Raw genomic sequence first — 20,742 nt, 5'->3', positions numbered from 1 at the left:
GGGAACGGGTGCTCCCTCAGTCAGTTTGCAGATGGCACCAAGCTGGGCAAAAGTGTTGGTGTGCAGAAAGGTAGGAAAGCTCTGCAGAGGGATCTGGACAGGCTGAATCAGTGGGCTGAGGCCATTTGTATGAGGTTCTGCATGGCAAAGTGCCAAGTCTTGCTCTTGGATCACAGCAACCCCAGGCAGTGCCACGGGCTGTGGACAGGGTGGCTGGAAAGCTGCTTGTTGGGACAGGACCTGGGTGTGCTAGTCAGCAGCCAACTTGACATGAACCAGCAGTGGCCAGGTGGCCAAGAAAGCCAGTGGCATCCTGGCTTGTACCAGAATCAGCAATAGTGTGACAAGCAGCACCAGGGCAGGGACTGTTCCCCTATACTCAGCAGTGGTGCAGACACACCTCGAGTTCTGTGTTCACTTCTGGGCCCGTCACTGCAAGGCAGACATTGAGGTGCTGGAGCATGTCCAGAGAAGAGCAGGGGAGCAGGTGAAGGGTCGAGAGAGAAAGCCCTTTGAAGAGTGACTGAGGGGGCTGGAGCTGTTTAGCCAGGAGAAAAGGAAGCTCAAGGGGGATCTCCATGCTCTGTACAGCTACCTGAAAGGAGGGTGTAGCCAGGTGGGACTCGGCCTCTTCTAAACAGCAACTGACAGAATGAGAGAAAACTGCCTCAAGTTGCACCAAGGAAGGTATAGATTGGACTTTTAGGAAAAATTTATTCTCTGAAAGGGTTGTCAAGTATTAAACAGGGACCCCAGGGAAGTGGTGAAGTCACCATCCCTGGAGGTGTTTAAATGACATGGAGATGTGACACTTAGGGCCATGGTTTAGTGGTGGACTTGGCAGTTCTGGCTTAATGGTCAGACTTAATCTTAAAGGTCTTTTATAGCCTAAACAATTTTATGAACCTATGAAGTCTGTCAGCAGTGTATTTTGAACAAAAAGCCAGATGAAGGGTTGAAGCTGTGATGTTCCTTTCACAGCATTCCCAGGAGTGTAGGTATTTGGAATTGTTTTGACTGCTGCTTTACTTCTTACTTATTATTTCAGGAAACTTTTTGTTGTTCTTTATAGACGGACCTTGTAATCTCATGGAATTTTTGTATTGCGTTATAAAATGTAAGAGTAGAATATGTAGCAAATACAAAAAAACATGCAGGAATAGATTCCTAACTAACTGCCCTAGCTTCCTTGGGTATTTAAGTAAGCATTGTACTGTATGGGATGCAGAGTTTGGAAAGTTAACATGGTTTATTTATATCTCCAAAGGGTTTTATCATATGCAGTGTTGGCAGTAGTTGTTTGAACCTCTCCTGTATTGAAGGATCATATTTGCTATTATGGTGTTCTGCATTTTCTGCTATCACACCACAATGCTATTTCAAGGTTTTCTAAGTTGACATAGATCTAATAACTTCAGAAGTTGAGTAAAATTCCTGATAAAACTGGTTGTAGTAAATTTAATGTGAAATAGCACCACATTGTTGCATTGTTACCAGATCTGGAGCTGTCCTGTGTAGAAGGTACAGCTCTGTTTCCGATGAAATACCTGCCACAAACCACTTTCTTTTGTGCTCTGTGCCTTTCTTTGCAGAGGCTATTTCTGCATATGTCAAGGAGCTAACACATTTTAGAAGTTTATAGTAAGAAAATAACTTTGTGCTCTGATTACATTCCTCATTCATTTCACTCTTACTTGCTTACTAAAGGCTACTGTTGTATAGACTTTTTTTGAGTGAACGTGAGATTGATAAAAGTCAAATTAGAGAATGCAGTGCTTCTTTCCTAATGATCTGAAATTTAAATATGAATTTAGATAACTTCAGTTTTGTATTTGAATTAACATGAGAAGAACAAATTTTTATTTTGATGAATACCTGTTGTTCCGTTACGAGTTGGCAAATTGTACCAAGAAGTGTATTTCTTCTTTATAATTTCATGAATGAACTTTAGTAAACAAACAAAATTGATATTTTAATTTCCAAAATCTAAAACTTAAAATAACTGGCAGGAGATGTCTTTGGTAGTGGACATTGGATGCCTTCTTACAGCATAGTTAAAATTTTTCTTTAGCTGTCCTAGAAGTTGTACAACCCTTTAAGGCTAAAGGAACTGAAGCACTTGCTGAGAAGTTTTTCCCACAATGGACAACTTTTGGAGACTTTTATTTTTGCAAATAGTCTCTCTTACAGCATTTGAAAGGATTTTTTTATTAGGGATGTCCAAGTTTAATGCATAATAATCAAAACTGTGTATTTATTTCTATGTTCATAAAGTTTTCAGTCTGAAGTGTCAAACTCCTTCAGCGTGGCAGTTTTGGTTATTGATGCGAAGCAAGTTGCTGAGATGTCACCTCTCGAACTCTGTTCATTCTTTGCTGAAATGCTCTTTTCTCTGCTTACTGGTCAAGTTGCCTGACTTTAAATGATTGTACGAATTCCATAGAGGAGCAGTGGTATGTGGGAACAGGTTCACTAAGTGAAATAGCAGATAGAAAAATGTATACCAACTACAAGGACTAATAACTGGGAAGAAAAAAATTAGTAATTAAAAAAAGGAATGCATAAAAGTGATGACAGACAAAAAATTAAAAATTGTATGTGCAGTGAGCCAAATCCTTATGACTGGTGACATTCTTGCAAGAGGCTCTCAGCTGAAACAGTTGACCTTAAGTGAAGGAGTGCATTAAGTACAGTATTAGGGTCTCTTTCACTACAGAAACATATACAGTGCTTAATGTGTTCCAGTGCTGTGAAAGAATTGCATGAAATCAGATTGCATTTTAATTTTGTTGCCTAAGTATTGAATTTATTGTAGTGAACAGAGCTGGTCCATTCACAGCTGTGAAAGGCACTGTTACTATCGTTTTGAACATTCTTGGATCCTTTTTCTCTCCTGCTTGTAGAACTGAAGTACAAAATGACTAGAGATTTTATTCAGACACAGCCTTGTCTTTTACTGCTACTATTTTGAAAATATTCTTACATCTTATACTAAGAATGACATTCAGTAGGAGTAAAAATGAGTTTTAGATTTCTGTGGCACACTTAATATAAATTGTCAGTTTTTCTGACATGATTCCATGTTTGTCAGTGTGCTAAGGAAACTAACTTTCACTTACTTAAGTAAAATCATATGTATGTCAATTTTGTGGTATTTTTAGGCTTAGAAGTAGATGCAATAACTGTCTTTAAAAAAAGCCAAAAAACTTAAAACTCCCAAAAAACTTCCTCACTAAGATAAGGATGCATGATTTTAAATAACTGTAGAATTGCTTCTGACATTCTTATGAGAAGATCTGTAATTGTATGTTTTCTGTGTATGGAACATGAGCCTCAAGTTGCAGCTGTAAAACATCCTTTTTGAGTGTGCAGCTTGTGGTTGCAAACTTAGCATTCAGTCTGTTCAGCGTGGATTGCAGAAGTTTCTGAAGAATTTCAAAATGGCTTTAATATGGAATGTTTCCCTTTGTCTCCTCCTTCCCATGCAAAACTTTTTGTTACAATATAAAAAATACCTTGCACTCAGTAGGCAACCAGTAGACTTTTTGCAGGAGGTTTCTACTGAGAAGTGACAGAGGGCAGCTTGGCAAATGTTCAGAAACCCACATTAACTTGCTGGAGCCCGGCATGGGACCTTGTGTTCAGCAGAATTCTTCTGACCTGTCTCTCTGCATGCCGAGCTAATCAGCAAACACCTAATGAGCCTACTCTAAAGAAACAGACCCTCTCACAACCTACTTCATTTTCATATGTTCTCTGGGGGTGGAGAGACAAGACTTCATAAGGACTGATGATGCTGCAAAGACCACAATAATGATAATTAACTTGCTGAATTTAGAAGATTATGCTGTTAATTAGTTGCAAAATAAAGATAAGTAATAGAGGAGCAGATGGTAGGATAACACCCAGGAGAAGGAGGGTTATTACTCTGATGAGCTTTTGTGGCAGATATGAAATATGGATCTGAGTTTTTCACAAATTGTTTCTGGAGTATATTATCTTGTTTCTGTGAGCTCTTGATGGAATGATCCAGTCCTACCAAATTTTGACAGATGTGGTGAGGATTTATTTTCAAGGATATACATGAATGATAAAACCTTGCTAATAAAGATTTTAAAAGCTATTAACCTATCTGGTTAGTTCACCTATAACCAAATAATAGCAAAAACCCTCGGTTGTCATCAAGTTTTTCCACGTAAAAATGCTTATATACATTTATTCTAATATATGTATCTGTATTCTTGATTGTTAAAAATGAGATTCTCGTTGAATTTGGGTTAACTGTCATAAGAAGCACAACACCCATGTAGTATTTTACTCCAGCATTACCTTTTAAAATATGAAACTTATTAAACACACAAGCTGGAAATCTCCTTGTGAAAATCTGTAAATTTTATTCAGATTTTCACAATGTGTCTGCATTTGTGGATTATTGATTCCTAACTACTTTAATTTCAACTTTCAAACTTTGTAATTTGAAATCAAATCTAATTATTTCCCATTCCTGTTTTCATAGTACATTACATTTAACAATCTAATCCTCAAAAGGAGTTTGTTTATTTATGAATTTACAGGATATAATGTTTAAATGTTGGCATTACAGTAAGTAAAGTCCAACTTTGTTTGCACATCCCAGTGCAAACTCATCAGTTACCAATGCAAACCCAATACATGTCATTTTTGAGATGGTAACTTTGAAATCTCTCCTAGTATGACAGCTTGAAGTAGAAGAGAGTGTACCCTTTAACTGATTTGTACTTTCACTGCTCTCTTGATTAGGACTGATGAAAATTTGTCACATCTTGCCTAACAGCAAGTTATGATAAAAGAGATACTTCTAAAGTTATTCAAGTCATAAATGAAAATACACTGCAAAAAATCTTATCTTAGTAACATACAGAAAAGTTATTGTCGTATTGGTATTAAATACTTGCTAGTTTCTTTAGAAAACCATTATTTTTAAAACTGACTTGGATGTGATATGTTTCCCTAGTAGTCCTGGTAGTGGTTGTGTAGATTTTACAATTTAGACACCAGGATTACTTAAAGAGAGAGAAGAATCAGCCATCAACTTTGCAGTTAGATCATAGAGTTTGGTTTTAGTAATTTTAGTTAGACATTTAGAAAATACTTAGACCTGCTGGAGACAGGGACTGAAATGTTTTTGTTAGCTTGTTTTTCCAAGGAGAATTAGGAAGGTACAAGTCAATTCTTGAGTTTAATTAAAGTGTTAACTATCTAAGGGCTTTCAGAGTGCTGTAAATATACTAAAAGTTATGGACATATTATCTTAATTTTTTTATTATCCTGATCTAATGCTTGCAGCTATCCTAAATTTTTGTTGTTAAATTTGAGTGCTGGAAACTGCAGTAAATTTGGTTTGTGTAATTTTCTGAAGTGTCTTCTTTATTCTGGGGAATTGAGGAAAGTTGATGCAGTAAATGAGGTGAGGAACAACAGCTCATTTAGCTGTTGGGATTAACTCCTAATTTTCATGTGCACTTGAATGGTTCCTAACTGATGTAATGTGCTGCTAATTCAGTCCAGAGCAATCTCTACAGAATAGACCTACTACAGAAGTCACTGGCTAAAGATTCCTTAATAGCAGGCCAGTAGAGGAGGGTTGGAGTTTCTTGGTTCTCTTTGTAGCCCTCAGTTAGGATACCTGCTGGTGCTTGGTATGTGCTACCAAATCCAAGTTACCAAGATGGTAACTTGCCATATTTCAGACATGAAAATATTTTGCAGTTTTGACAGAGGTAATCTGCAGTCTATTGTTTTAATTGTAGCATAGGATCCAGGAAAGCCTGTCACCATGGAAGGTAGCAGAGAGCTGTTACTTTACTTCACTGACTTAATTGTTGGGAGACATTGGATACTACAGTTTATAGAGAATATCTACATAAATAGGTGCAAAGTTTTCTGTTTATCCTGAGCTGGCCAAATGCTGCCTCTCTCTAGTATTCTTAAGATATCCTAGTAATGTTAGTATGTGGGTGACACTTTGTTCATATTTCAAAATATGTTGTTACAAGATATCAGAATTTCCACAAACTTATGTGTTTAAGTCATTAATCTTCTCTTAAACTTGTATTGGATTCTTAAAAAATCTGGTACTCAGTAGAAAAACATTTTCTAACACCATTTCTCTAGTAAGGTAAATTCTTCAGTAAAACAAAAAAAATTAATGATAAATTACACAGTACTCATGGAAATTTAAGAAAGAATCTGGAATTACAAGCAGTTGTATCTGCTGAAATTGGACACTTTATCACTTAAGATTACGAAATAGTTTAAAATGGAATGTACTATATTGCAGTTTTAATAGATTTCACCAAAAGTTGAATGAAGTGTTTTTCAACAGGCAGTCAGTAAAGTGCTCTGAAATCATCCATCAGGTTGTCAATAACTCTTGGGTATATTAGATACAGCTGAACTTGCACATTACTGTTCTTCATAGTGGCTGTCTGCAGTAAAGGAAGAACACGAAACCTTTTAGCCGTTTTTTACTGCAAAGTAGCATGCTGTAGTAGTTATCTTGCATATTTCTACATAAATAATCTTTACATATAACCTGAAGCTTCTTAGTGTTTAGATGTTTGTTTCAGCAAAGATCTTGGCTTTTATCTAATTACCCATAGGAAGGATTGCAGAGGTGAGTATTTGTAAAGACCATGAATTAGTGGAGGCATAACAAGCTATTTAAAAATGAATAGAGGTAGAGAACACCAGAATTTTTCAAGTGGAAAGATGCTTGTGTTCTGGTTGTTCCCTGTTTTCTTTCTAACAATGTGTCATCGTTACTCTTCTGGTACTACCACCTTCTGTTTATGGCCTTCCACTCATCTGTTTGTGAGCATAGTTCACTACAGATGAGGCTTTCTGCTTACTTCTCCATACAGTTTACCATCCTTCCCTTCCTGGAATCTTAAGTAAACCTCATTGCTCTTATAATGACTGCAGAAATTTACCCCCCTGTTTTTAGGTATATACATAGGTCACTTTTGAAAGCCTGTAAAAAGAAACACCTGTTTATGAGTTGGAGTTCCTGTTTCCAAAGTGGAAGTAACTGCTTATATAAATGATTAATAATTCAAGCTAGCATGATAGAATATTTCTTTTCTTTTTCTTCTTTATTTTCTGCTTTCAGAGATTGAAAGCAGCCTTGACCCAGCAGCACCCTCAGGTAACAAATGGAGATACTGCCAAGGGACATGCAAGTGGGTTGGTTAGGACTCAGTCAGAGGAACCACGACCACAGTCACTCCAACAGCCTGCAACTTCAACAACTGAAACACCGGTATGACAGGAGGGGGCACGTGCCTCCTACCTCCTCCTTTCATTTTGACAATACATATATTTTTTCTATACTCTTGGTCTGTAAAATAGAGATTACAGACTCCTCTTTTAATCAATAGCTCTATAGCAGTAAAATGTTTTCAGGTCTTACATACTTTTAAATGCTTCTAAAACCTATTATCCAAGATGATGATTTCAAAACAGGTAGTATCTATCTGCTCAAATTTAGAACTAAGTCCTGATTTCTGAAGTTCATTGTTAAGAGAGTCTGTGATAGCTGAAATTTTTACAGCTGGTCAATATATATATCTGTTTGAAAAAATAAGTGTTTTTATTTTGTGTTTCTGTTGCATCTGTTTTATGTTTATTTTTTTTTTTTAATCATAAGTGTGCTTAGAAATTTTTTTATTGCATCAGGTATCATGCTTGTGTTAATTTGCTTGAAGGATCTTTTCTGGGCTGCCACAGGAAGAGTTTCATTTGTGTCATTAAGGGTACTTCATCATCTCAGGCTCTGGAAGGGGGTCTCTGGTTTAAGTTGTGTTTTGGGATGATGGATCAGAGCAGGGGAGTAAAAGACAAAACCTCTAAGTCAGACTGGAAGTGGGCCTGCTGCTGGAGGAAAGATACACTTCCTGGTGAATCCTGGAGGATTGCAGCTGTTCTGTTTCTAAAAACCTCTTGTAATGTGTTTTCAAAATACTTATAAAAATCTCAAAGAGATATTTTCAGAATTCATAGCATAATATTAAGTTTATAAAAGCTGGCCCAGAACTGACAGGACTTATCTGCAATGAAAGCCTCAGATTCTTACCCTGGCCAGTGAAATCAAATAATGTATCAAAACAAATATGTTTGGAACAGAACAGGGGAAAAAAGTGACCCACTGTAAAAAGATCTCTTTCTTAAAGCTGCTCTTTCCCCATACTGCCTTGAGGTTTTCTAAAGAATATTTTTCAAAATATCACATAGCAGAATTTTCAAGATGAAAATTGCTGTTTGATTGTCTTAGAGTTATTTTACAATTAGTATTAATCAAAAATAGCAAGTGTTTCATTCTTAAAACACTGATTTGAGTTCCCAAGGTTTTTTTATTCTTAGCTATTTAGAATTAATGCCAAATTTATATGCCAGCTGATACATGTTTGGAGTTTTTAATTTAAAAATAGAACTTTCTTGCTGCGCAGGACTGAATGTGGAGATGCACCTTTGAATGTCATGTGGACAGTTATGTTCTAGCTTATCTCTTTAAAGGATTTTAAGACCCATTATATTGTTACATTAAATCATTGTCTAGGGTCTGTATACAACTGTGAAATTAGTCTAATGTATAATTTAAAGTATTGAAGTATTTTGATACTGTCATGTAATGTGGGTAGATTAAGGGAAATTGTTACTCAGTGCTGGGGAACACATGAATGAGCAGGAATTTGCTATCTGGAGATCCAGGGATCAGAGAGTCTCTGCGCTGCCAGAATTTGTCAAACAGCTTCTGTGTAATGGGCATAAGCAATTGTGTCATTTTTCAGTTGTGACTAGGTGTGTGGGAAGAGTCAAAAATAGAAAATTCATTTCCTACTAAATCTAGCTTGAAAGCTGTTTTGAATGCAATACGTTAATGTAAGATGATCAGGAGAGGAAGTATGGGTAAAAGATTTAAAAACACCCCTGTTGAGTTAAATGGGCACAGCTTTCACCTGAATGTATTTAGAAATGCCCTGAATGCTTTTCTCAGGATGTGCTGGCTGCTTACACCAGAGCTGTAGGTTAAGTCATGGCTGTTTTCAGGCATCACCAGCTCAGCCTACGCCACAGACACCGAATACAGGCGGTCGGCGAAGAAGAGCTGCCAATGAAGACCCTGATGAGAAAAGGAGAAAGTTCTTGGAGAGAAACCGCGCTGCTGCCTCCAGGTGCCGGCAGAAACGGAAAGTCTGGGTGCAGTCATTGGAGAAGAAAGCTGAGGACCTGAGCTCACTAAATGGCCAGTTACAGGTATGGTATACCTTTTATTTCAAGGAAAAATTAGGAAGTTGTTTTTTTGTTCTTACACAGTGATCCTTCATCAGTGGACCTCAAAACTTTGCATGAAATCGGAAATATAAATGGTTTTATAACTGGTGGCTCAGCTCGGGCTTGAAACTAGTTGCATATAGCAGTAAAATTAGAGGATGAAAACATACTCATATTTCAAGATATGTAAATTTAGGGATCATACCCTTCTGTCCTTTGTTCCATTTGAAGTAACTTTCAGGCTGTGATACTAAACTAAGATGACAAGATGTGTTGGAATAAACACTTGTGAGCAAGGTGATAGTCTTACCTTGAACACATCTTGCTCTTTATTTGTGTCATGGCCTGGGTTATTTGAGTAAGTTTTGGGCTTATTTCCTTTGGTTCTTTTCAACTTCACTTGTTTCCTTTAAAGTGAATGTAATGCTTGTGAAAGGTGCCAGGTTGATATCAGTGGATACTGAGGGCCTCTTTTGCCCACAGAATGGGTACAGCAGTGGCATTGTAAATTTTAACCAGCAGCACCTAAATCCTATAGAGATGAAGCGTGATATAAGAGGGTAGGGCCAGTGTATGTTGCAGGTCATTTTTCCACCTCATCTGATCTCAGAAAGTCACCATGTGAATGTACTTTTCCCCAGTAAAACAATCCATGACTCTTTTGTTTAAACTGCTATTAAATATTAAAGCGTACTTTCCTAATGTTTCCCAGCAGCACATTAAAAATTGGCAGAAATTATTATTTTCAGAATAAAAAGTCTAAAAGCTTTGTTTTGAAAGTTGCTGAAAGGAAAAACTGTGAAGCATTCATTTAGAAAATGTGGTGAGACTTATTTTGATATGTTCAAGTGTCACTTGTTTTTCTTCATCAGAGCTGTTCACTGAGTCAAATTCACAGATCATCATCTTCCTATGAAAACTCACCTCTCCTGCTGTTTGGTATAGAAAACATCACAATTTGATCAACAGGAAAGTAGGACATGTTGAGGTTATTTTTTATCATGTAATCAAAGTTACAGTGTATCAGTCATCTTCATGTTCGTGTCTTTAAAAATATTCAGCATCCCAGACCCTGAAATGTAAAAGATTCCTACCTGAGCACACACCGTGAAATGGTTTCCTGTGTTCCAAGAATCATGACACTCTGCACAAGCATTAGTTAAATTTCTTGCAAATATGTATTCTTCTCACACCTGTTCAGTCTTTAGAAATACTCATTTAGTGCCCTCAATTAAGTCCATTAATTACATAATAATACATAACACTGTAGCTTAAATAATCAAAGAAAGGAGCGAAGGAGAATGAAAAAAATCAGCCATAATTCCGTTTTTTAGCAAAAGTAATGTTTGGTATCATGTAAACTCTCTTTCACATATATATGCCAAGTTTTATAACAAAAAAATCACATAAGTCCAAGAAACAAAATGTTTACAAGTGTTAATTCAGTAACAATGAATTCAAGAAAGATTTTCTTACAGTCTACCAAAAGCAAAACTGTTAATGGTAAAGAACAGCAAAACTTGAAAAGAAAATTGGATATCAGAGAAATAATTACACTGTGCTTTATGTGAAAACATTAATCAATCATATATATCCATAATAATTAGATGCAGCTAATCAGCAGAGTGGGCAGTAATGACCCATGGTTATTTACTTTATATTTAATAGAAAATTTAATAAGTTTGGAGTTTTGCCTTAATGCGGGTTTAGTAGTTCATTTTTAGTTTAATGTATAAGTGGCCTGCCCAGCTGAATTTACCAAGAGTCACATTTCCAAAAGCAGGTTCATAGTGGAACACCTGCACTGCATTGCTGCATGTAACAATTCTGACTCCATTCAGTGCTCTTACTGGCCTTCTGCAATGCCTGTGTCAGAGGCTCCCATGGCAGTGGGAAGGGCTGTAAGACTGCAAGCTGGTGACAGTACATATGAACTTTGAGGAGGTTTACTTGGTTGATGTATTTATTTTTTTCTGTATATTAGCTTCTGTCAAGTTCTTCTTATAAATGTACCTTATAAAAAGGTAACTTCATTTTGAAGCAGTATTTGAAGCAGTATTTTTCAAATATTTGCTTAAAGGAAAATTTCCAGCTATTACATCACCAGTAACATATATAGGTTAGTTAGGCTGCCTTTGTTACAGGTTCTGCTGTGTAAGTTTTTTTCATGCTTCTAATATTTTGAAGGTTATTTACTGTTTTGATTCTTGAGAACTGTGTTTTCTATTTATTGTTAACTTGTTTATTGGTCTTAAATTTTATTCCTCACCTTGTGTGGCCTCTGTGCCTTGCACAATCCTGCAGAGTATAAGAAGGTATTGACAATGCTCACAGTGGCCACTGAGCCGCATTGCAGGATCAGATGCCAAAGTGCATTACATGTTCTGTATTTGGTCCCTGTTGCTTTAATAATCTTAAAAGGTGAAGCTTTAGAAGAATGGCCTGTCTTCCTCATGAGGTCCCAGTGGGTTTTCAGTGAGCAGCAATTGAGTGATGATTTGTACTGATGCTGCAGAAGCTGTTTAGGAAGGCTAAATTTTGAAAGTATGCCCATAAGTAAAGATCCTTTCCCATAGAGGAAGTTGCCCAAAAAGGAAGCAGGAAGAATGCTGTTTAACTCAGCCACAGGAAGTCCCCTATCCCCAGAAGTCACATTTACCTGCCTCTGATGATACTTTGAGTAATAACATATCACAAGTGTTGTCCCACACCATGCTGAGTAAGGGCTAATGTGGTCCCATGGTCCCACTATTACATCTGCATTTTGGATACAGGGAAGAATAGGCAGATAAAAAAGAATGTGTCATACACTGTGTCCTCCCTTCGTAAGAATGCAGAAGGGAAGGCGTCTTTTGAAGGATGGAGTGCAGGTACAAGTCAATATACTTTCCTCCAGAAACCTTCTTTCTAATGCTAGCACATTTTGAAATGCAGGAACATACAAATTCTTCTCAACAGCATGTGGGCTATATTATGTACTTCTTTAAAGAGTTGTTGGTGCCTGCGCTTGGTTCTGTCTCACTGATGATGAGAACCTTTCCAGTGTGAAAATCTGAAGTAATCTTTGTTCGTGCCACCTGTTAAAAGTGTTTATTTCATGTGTTTCTTGGTAGCCTGTTTTCCACAGGTTAACCACATATGTAATGACCACCACACATTCACATGTTTTGAATGAGAGGGAAGGACTTACTGTTGTCTCAAGCAAATATGTATAAGAATGGGTCCTAAACAGACCCCTTTACCAGTTAGAAGTGGTTCTTACTGGTGATACATAAATGGCAACCAGATTCCTTTCTGTGACATTCCCCATCCCTGTGTCCAGCAGACAGAACTCTGCTGTAGTGTCACGAGTGGTGTGTGCATTGTATGTGGTACTGTTGGCACCAGTGGTGTTGTTATGGAATATACAACTACCATTGTTCTAGAAATTACCTCAGTCTCTTATATAGGAATGCTGATCCATGTTTTTCAAGTTTGCTTTAATAGGATAATGTAAGGTAATGTATTGCTTTTTGTATTTATGATGGCAGTGGTCTTAATATTTTTGATACAGCTGACATTGAGCTATAAACCGCATTATAAAAACTTTTCATAAACATATAATTTTACTTCCACAGATGAACAGCAACTTCATGCTTATATGTGCCGTTTGTATATAAAATTCTTCCTTAAAATGTGGGAGGCATAAGAGAAAGTTTCTGCAAACCTTTTCCTGATTGCCAGAGTGCCTTTGAACTGGTAGAACTATATTTCATAGTCTTGGACACTGTTGCTTCTGTAGGTCATCAGGTGTCTCAAAACTACATCAGTGTGGTTTTTGCTACCCAACCTCTCACTTCTGTGCAGCTGCCTGCATATCAAGATTTGTGGCTCCTCAGTAAATAACATGGTGAACTAAGGGCAGACAGAGCTGGAGGCAGTAGTCCTGTGCTTTCTTAACAGCCTGAGGTTTCAGGACATGTAGTGCCGCCTGGTAGAGAATTTGTGGGGCTTTTGGTTGGGTTTCTATCATTGCAAACCTTTTTGTTTGCAGTCACATTTTTCTTTCATTACAAATGTCTGTGAAGTCAGATTTTTGGCATCTTCCAGCTTTTGCTTTTAATAAAAAGTTTCTAAAGGGTATTCTGCACATGAAAGGACTGAATAGAAAAGGAGACCTCAAGAGGATTTTGCAGGTATAAAGGGTTCTAAATGGAGAGAGGGGGAACACAAAAGAGGAGCTTTCCTTTGAACAATCTGATATTTTAGTTACTTAGTGTAATTAAACCTAATAAGTTCTGTTCTGGAAGAATTGTTTTCTTTTGGAATCCTTTAACTTGTAATTCATCTCATCTCTGGCTGCATTGCCTTATTTCTTGCTTGCAAGTAAATAGGTTGACTTTCTTGTAGTTTATTTTGCAGATAATTTCAGATGCCATCTAGTTTCCCTCTGCTGTTCGTTTTTTTCTTTAACTTGCTTCTAAATGCAGAAACATAAACATTTACTGAATAATTATGTCACATGTGTGGTATATTACAATAATATGCAAAGGTTCTTGTATTTGAAATAACTTCAAGTGTTAATAGAAAAGATTTATATTCAAAATAAAAAAACCCATGAAAAACACATATTGTGTCCAGATACGGGGATCACAAAGCATTACAGATAATTTGATTCATAAATATTTTTCTACTCTATAAAGTAAAAATGGGTCTATCAAAATGCCACACCATTCTTAATTTGGATTGTCACATGCAATGCAGTTACATAGCACTCCTCGTCTCTAGGCACCAAGCTGCTTTCCAGAGAGGGTAAGTATTGCAGCTCTCCATTTACAAATGGCCAAGTTGGAGCACAAAGCAGTGAAATGACCTTGCTCAAGGTCACCCAGCAATGGAAAGGCAGAGTCTGGAAATGAATCCAGGCACTGGATTGTGCAGGTGCTGTCTCTTAGATTGCACTGTGCTTTAGCGACATCTCCGGATTTTGTCATTATTATCAATGATTCCTTCAGAGACCATGTTTATGTATGGCTGCCAAAATAAAAATCAGTCTGGAGATCAACCAATATTTGCTAAATTATTTTCCACTACATGAGATTTTCTTTTTTTGAAGTCCAAGTATAAATAGAGTCACTAGAAAATTATTCTGTATTGGCTTTTTGGATTTTCTTTTCTATTTTTCCCTTTTCTTAATGTTGGCCATGACATTTGTTAAAATGTGTGGAGCTAAATGTAGGTTTACTTTGATTAAAATTCATCACAAAATCTTCCAGAAGAGTCTCACAGTAGCTGGATCATGTGAATGAGACTATATGTAGACGCTGCATCTGCAAACTGAAAAACATATATTATATTTTTTAGGAAAACCCAAGCATATCCCAGTAAATGTAACAAAGCTAGCCAAGTTTCAGCTAATATTTGCGTTTTCTAAGATAAAATAAATATATATGTATATTTGCAGTATATACCAAATTGAAAGTGCTTGTGTTTCAGCTACCCCTAAATGAACAACTGAAAATCCTATAAAACTTAATGCTTACCTTCAAAACGTGTGTAGTTTGAGCCTGGTAAAGTACATAACTTTCTTCTCCTTTAGAATGAAGTCACCCTGCTGAGAAATGAAGTGGCACAGCTGAAACAGCTTCTTCTGGCTCATAAAGATTGCCCTGTAACTGCCATGCAGAAGAAATCTGGCTATCATAGTGAGTAATGTTCCATTACCTATAGCCTGAGGCTGCATCAATGAAATACTGCCAAAATGAACTGAATGAGCATTAAAATTGAGAACTGTGGTTCTAATATTACATATATTACATTAAAGATCTTTTTTTTTATAAGCTTTAAGTTATTGGAAGATAGGAAATATTACGTGATATTTAAAAATATATGTTTAAGTCAAAATTGAATTGTTGCATAACATTAAAAGCTTTATGTTGGTTTAATGAATGCATATGATAATTAACATTTAAGGACTATCAGTTACTACACCTGCTTTGGAAAATATAATTAAAGTATTCAGAGCACACGATAAACCATTTTTTCTACTTTATCATAGCCTAGTACAGTGAAAGGTCCTTGTGGGTGTTTTTCCTTCATTGTAATGAGATTTCAGTAGAGGTACTATAACAGCTGTCCTCATTTACCATAACATCCAGGATCAGTCAAGCCATTAAAATAATCAGATGCAGGTTCATGGCTCCTACTGTACAATGTCTTCTAGTTTGTTTTGATATCCACATTAAATGACTTCTTTTCTATAGAGAGGGTATTTTTGAAGACAATTCTAGTATTGAGGAGAATACTGGCGCTGTCAATACCAATATTTTCTAGTCCATATTTTTATTTTAAGTTGTTCTATTTACTTTTCATCCTTCCAGCATTTTAAAGGTTAATTATGCTTTGCTGACTTGTAGCTTCCTTTTTGGCTCTGATACACAGTGCCAGAACCAGCTGCTGCTGCTGTAGAATAAATGGCCAATTTTGTCCATTGTACACAAATTTGTTACAAATAACTGAGCTGGGAATGCATTAGGCAACATTCATAATATATAACCCACAGCTTTCGTTTTTATGATTTAGTGATATTTCAAGATATTTGTAAATGTGAAGATTGTTTCTGCCATATGTAGCCACTTCATTTTAATTTGCCAGTGTCAGTAATTCAGGAGAATAAAGGAACATTTTGTACTGCATGCAAACAGATCCTCAGGTGCTTGCGATAAAACTTAATAGCCACCATCTTTACTTGTAGTCATTGTAAGCAATTTCATCAGAATGGGCAATATTTTTTAATTTAAAAGATTCAGGAGATTTAGCAACTCTGTATTGCCATATATATTTAGAATACTGATTTTGTCAGTTTTGAGCTTATAAATCTTGGTCCTTTGATCTCCAGTCATTTTGACAAGACAGAAAATAGCATCTTGGAGTAAATTGGAACAGTATAGAAATACGTTTGGGATTTATATTAACAATGATTGCTGCAGGGATGAGGCCATTATGGCTCCTATCTGACAGAACAACATAATTTCATACAGAAGCTACTAGGGGGATGGCATTATGCATGCAAGGTTTTTAACAAAAAACCCACACAAAAAACAAAGCATAGGTTTCTTAAATTTTGATGTTTTGAGGATTCATGTTCCTGAATTGGGATGTAAAATATTTCATCGTAAGTCATAAACTGTCAACGTGATTCCGTGCCAAGGATTTCTTTGTTGAAGGATTAGTGAATGGCCTGTCTAGTAGTGCTTGTTTTCAGCCCTCAGTAAAGGACTATCCTTCTGATTCAGTAAAGAATACAAAATGAATCAGACCTAAAATACTAATCAGTGGCAAAAGCCTACATTTTAGAGGAAAATAGTATTACGCAAGGAAATTGGAAGTATAGCTCAGTTTCTTGGAAAGTCTCTTGAAAGTAAAAGCTTAACATGAACGATAGTTGTAATGCCATTCCTCTGAAAGGATTTTGTCACATTATCTCTGCATGAATATTATTAGGAAAGTATGTTGGCTAAGTGACATGTCCACAGTACAGTTTATGAGAGAAAAAAATTGTGTCAGTCAATGTGGTCATGATATGGTGTTCCTATAAAGTGTATTTAAATAAACATATTACATTCATAAAATAATCAAAGTAGAATTGCTTCAAAAATGTAGTGAGTGTTTTAACAGTCTTGTCTCTGGAAGAAATTGAAGACCCCAGCCTAAAGAGCTCCTGCTGTGCTGACTGTTGTGCACTGCATAGAGCACATTTTAGCAGCCAAGTCCACAATTTAATGGCTTTTCATGCATTATGCCCTTAAATAGGAACAAATAATCTATCATTTGGCCTTCACTTTTACATATTTTTTAAGATCTTTTGTATTTCCCAAACACATTTTTTTCTCAGGCCAAGTGAAAAGCACAACAATGCATGTAGCCCTTTCTCTAAAATTGTTTTTGGGATCATGTTTTCCTTATTTTAAAGTCTTGTGCCTGCTTCAAAAGAGGGTGTCATCAGGACAGAGAAACCAGAAAATGGATATTTTGCTTGGAGTCAGCCAACTTAAACTTCTTTATTTTCCAGACAAGGATGCTGTTGGTTCTGACTGCATCTTCAGCTGTGGATTGGGAGAGTGCTCTGTATACAAGATATCTAGATGCTGTTCATTTATTTTTCATGTTATCTTCTATACTAGATAATTTCTAAAAGTCTTCCATAAATACCCCCTTTATTTTGTTAGGGGTTTTTTTTGGGCTTATAGTAGGACAAAGGTGAAAACTAGTGAGAAGAAAATGTGTTGTGGTATTCAGAGTTTGGAGGTTTTTTTAAGGGAGAAAGAGGTTTTTTTAGGTATTTTTCACAAGGACATCTTAACATTCAAGAGCATTTTTCAAAACAGAGTACAAAGGTAGGTAGGTAGGTAGGTAGGTAGATAGATAGATAGATAGATAGATAGATAGATAGATAGATAGATAGATAGATAGATAGATAGATAGATAGATAAAGGCTGCAGTGTAGGGGGCGTTAAAAGGGGCGGTTTGTGTTCTTTCTGTGGCTAGTTTTAAAAAGAAAGATAGAAGGTGACCAGCCAGTTTCAGACCTTGAATGATTTGAACCTCTCAAACCGCTGTGTTCCTGCAGGCTGTTCTGGACAGGCAATGCTTCTTGAGTGCCTGCAGGGGACATTCACAAAGGACAACTCCCTGGAAAAAAGCATTTCTAGGCTTAGGTCACTCTGTAGTCCCTGCATGGCCTGATGAGAATTACCATGAGGCTTCTTTCTTGTTAGTGATTATCAGGGGAGCAAAAGGAATTCAGGATCATGTCAGTGCTTGTGTACGCACTCCTGTTTTGGTTTAGGTGGGTTTTTCCTTCTGAAGACTGAAATCCCTCCCTCTTGGTTTGCTTACCTTACTGAAAGCTATTGGTAAGCAATGCTTACTGTGGTGGTAACACAGTAGGTAAGAAGCAAATAGCAGCAATGTTTGGCTGTTTGAAAAGGGTACTTTTTAGTATATCCTCAGAAGTCTGTGGCTGTTTTAGTGCTCTTTAAATCTTCCTTATAGCCCAGTCTAGCACACATTGTGTCCCATATCCTTAGTGGCTTGCTCCTCATGACATAGCCTGTCTAGGAGCTACGTAGCTTTCAGGAAAGTTCATGTGATGTAGCTCTGTAAATTTTCAGCCTTCTAATATACAGCAAACATTTCTTTGAATTGATTTCTAATTTGAACTGTGCATTTTCCTTGATGTGAGGCAAAGCAGTGGAAGCCATTAAAAAGCTAAAATGATTTTTTTTTTAAATTGTTAGCTACAGTATGATTCTGTTATGTATCAGTCATACTCTTGAAATCACAGTCCTGTGCCTGGCAATTCTTTGGTCAACTAAGAAAAAAGAGAAAAAAAGAATCTGTCTGAATTTAAGTATGACTTTTCTGTCTTCTTCTAAAAGCCTTTGTTCGTCATTCCCAGTCTTCAGGCTTAAGAAAACAAGCCATCTCTGTGATAGGATGACTTCTAAATACCTTCTATATTCGTTGAGTAGATTTTCTTGTTTGGTTTTAATTCTTCAAATTGAGGGTTTTTTCAGTTTTTGGCCATTTTCCTGTAAAGTTGGGACTACATTAGGAAGGACATTGAAAAAAAATTCATATAGCTATTCTTTAGGGTGTCACCTCATTTCTAAATATTGCTTTGTAGTTATTGCAAGGATTTATGCTTCCAATCCAGTTTATTGTCATAAATTAGTGTTAGCTCTATGTTTTATATAATCACCTGTCTGCTGTAGGCTCCCCCTCTCTGCCTCCTGGCATTTGAAAATACCTGAATTGTACACTTTTGTGTCTTCAGCACAGCATGTTTGTTTATCTACTCTAAGATATGAACACTGCTCTTGTACATCGGTAGTCACCTCTGTACTCATCAATGTTTCTCACATTGCTTGTAGGATCTTCCAGAACCCATCAAAGTCAGAAAACCAGGCCTTTCTCATGTTCTTTACCACTGTGATATTATTACAGACATTTCTTTTGCGTTCAGAAAAGTGTTAAAGAAGACAGAACAGTGTAAGACCTTTCTTCTCTGGCTGAAAGATAGTGATGTACTTCAACTTCTTCTTTGGCTCGTAGCATTTAAAACTAACCATTTTTATTGAGAATGAGGAGGTTCAGGACAACCCAGACATTGGGAATCAGCAAAAGAAGCTGATAGGAAGATTGAGATTCATAGGAGAATAACAGCAGTTCTGAAGAGGAGGAGCAGGTGTTACAGCAGAGAGATTGTATTTGATACATGTCATCCCACTTGCTGCCATTTCATTCTGTCTGAGGAAAAAATATGCTGCTCTCATAATCAGTAATGGAGTATTTTTCAGGAAGTGGCACTAGGGTTTCTATTTTTAACAAAGTTTGCATGTGTTCCTTCTTGCTTGTTTTATGTGAGATCTTGTAGGTCTTGCTAGAGGTATGGTAAAGATTATATCCTGTTGAATACTTCCAACTAAATTGGCGCTTGTTCTTATTCTTTCTGTTCTTGAATGGGCAAACTCTCCTAAGGGTCACAAATGTCTTTTGGAAATACCTTGATTTTCTTGCTGTTTGCAATTATTATGAAACCTTTGGATATGCAGTACTTGTCAGCAGATCTAGTTCTGTGTCACCAGTATCTCTCTCCTTTAATGTTTGAACGGTCTGTTTTTTAAAAAGTGCAGGATCTGTAAAACAGTTGGCCTTGTGGATAAGAGTATTCTAACTTCCAAGCTATTACATTTTACTCTTTGCTCTTTTAGTGCAGTTCAGGAGAGATTGCCACCTTGCTCCTGTAGGCAGTATTTCTGAGGAAAAAAAAATTCAGCAGTTTCCTTGCCTACCCATCCTTTTTGACCTTACCATTCTTTTCTAGAAGCAGTCAATAATGGAACAGTTATTCTCAAGCTTTGAAGAGGAGTTTGTTCTTAGTATGCATAGGGCTGCTCAAAGATCTTTATACTGGGGTCTTGACTTGCTAAGTTAGTAAATTTTCTTACCCATAGCTAGCATGTCATATAAACCTCAGTAAAACATAAACTTTATTTCACTATTTCACTATTGGTTTTTCACACTTAATGTTCCTTTTAGTTGCTGCTGTTAGCCTGTTTTTTTGTGGAAATGAGGACATGATTCCACAGCACTGCTTGTCTCCCCATGGTAGTGTCATCCTTTCCCATTGTTTCTCTGAGGCACTTCTGAACTTGTAGGCCAATCTCAAGCAAATCTGGAAGAGACTGCAAAGACAAGACTAGAGAAGATCAAGTTTTATTCCATTGATTTGTCCCAAGCAATAGTTCATGCCTGCTTCTGGCTATGTTTGTGTCAGGGTAGTCAGTAGTAGTTTAAAAGGGACTTCTAATATGCTACCTGGATACTGGTTTTGGTCTGTTTATAAAACTGCTGTGAAAAGTACTTGTAAACATTAAGTAGCACAAA

The 20,742-nt window shown here is 36.7% G+C and overlaps 1 protein-coding gene across 5 annotated transcripts in view; it reads left to right on the top strand.

The window, feature by feature from the left end:
- ATF2 (activating transcription factor 2) overlaps positions 1–20,742 on the top strand; it is a 48,391-nt gene that overhangs the window by 24,127 nt on the left and 3,522 nt on the right. For all 5 annotated transcript variants that reach the window (XM_063162174.1, XM_063162178.1, XM_063162175.1 and 2 more), the window contains 3 exons: positions 7,151–7,300; positions 9,088–9,294; positions 14,891–14,996. In XM_063162174.1, the coding sequence (XP_063018244.1) occupies positions 7,151–7,300; positions 9,088–9,294; positions 14,891–14,996 (463 nt within the window). The remainder of the gene's footprint in view (positions 1–7,150; positions 7,301–9,087; positions 9,295–14,890; positions 14,997–20,742) is intronic.

Source organism: Melospiza melodia, chromosome 8 (genome assembly GCF_035770615.1).
Source record: "Melospiza melodia melodia isolate bMelMel2 chromosome 8, bMelMel2.pri, whole genome shotgun sequence".
NCBI classification, from domain to species: Eukaryota; Metazoa; Chordata; class Aves; order Passeriformes; family Passerellidae; genus Melospiza; species Melospiza melodia.
This window is presented reverse-complemented; position numbering and strand designations above follow the sequence as displayed.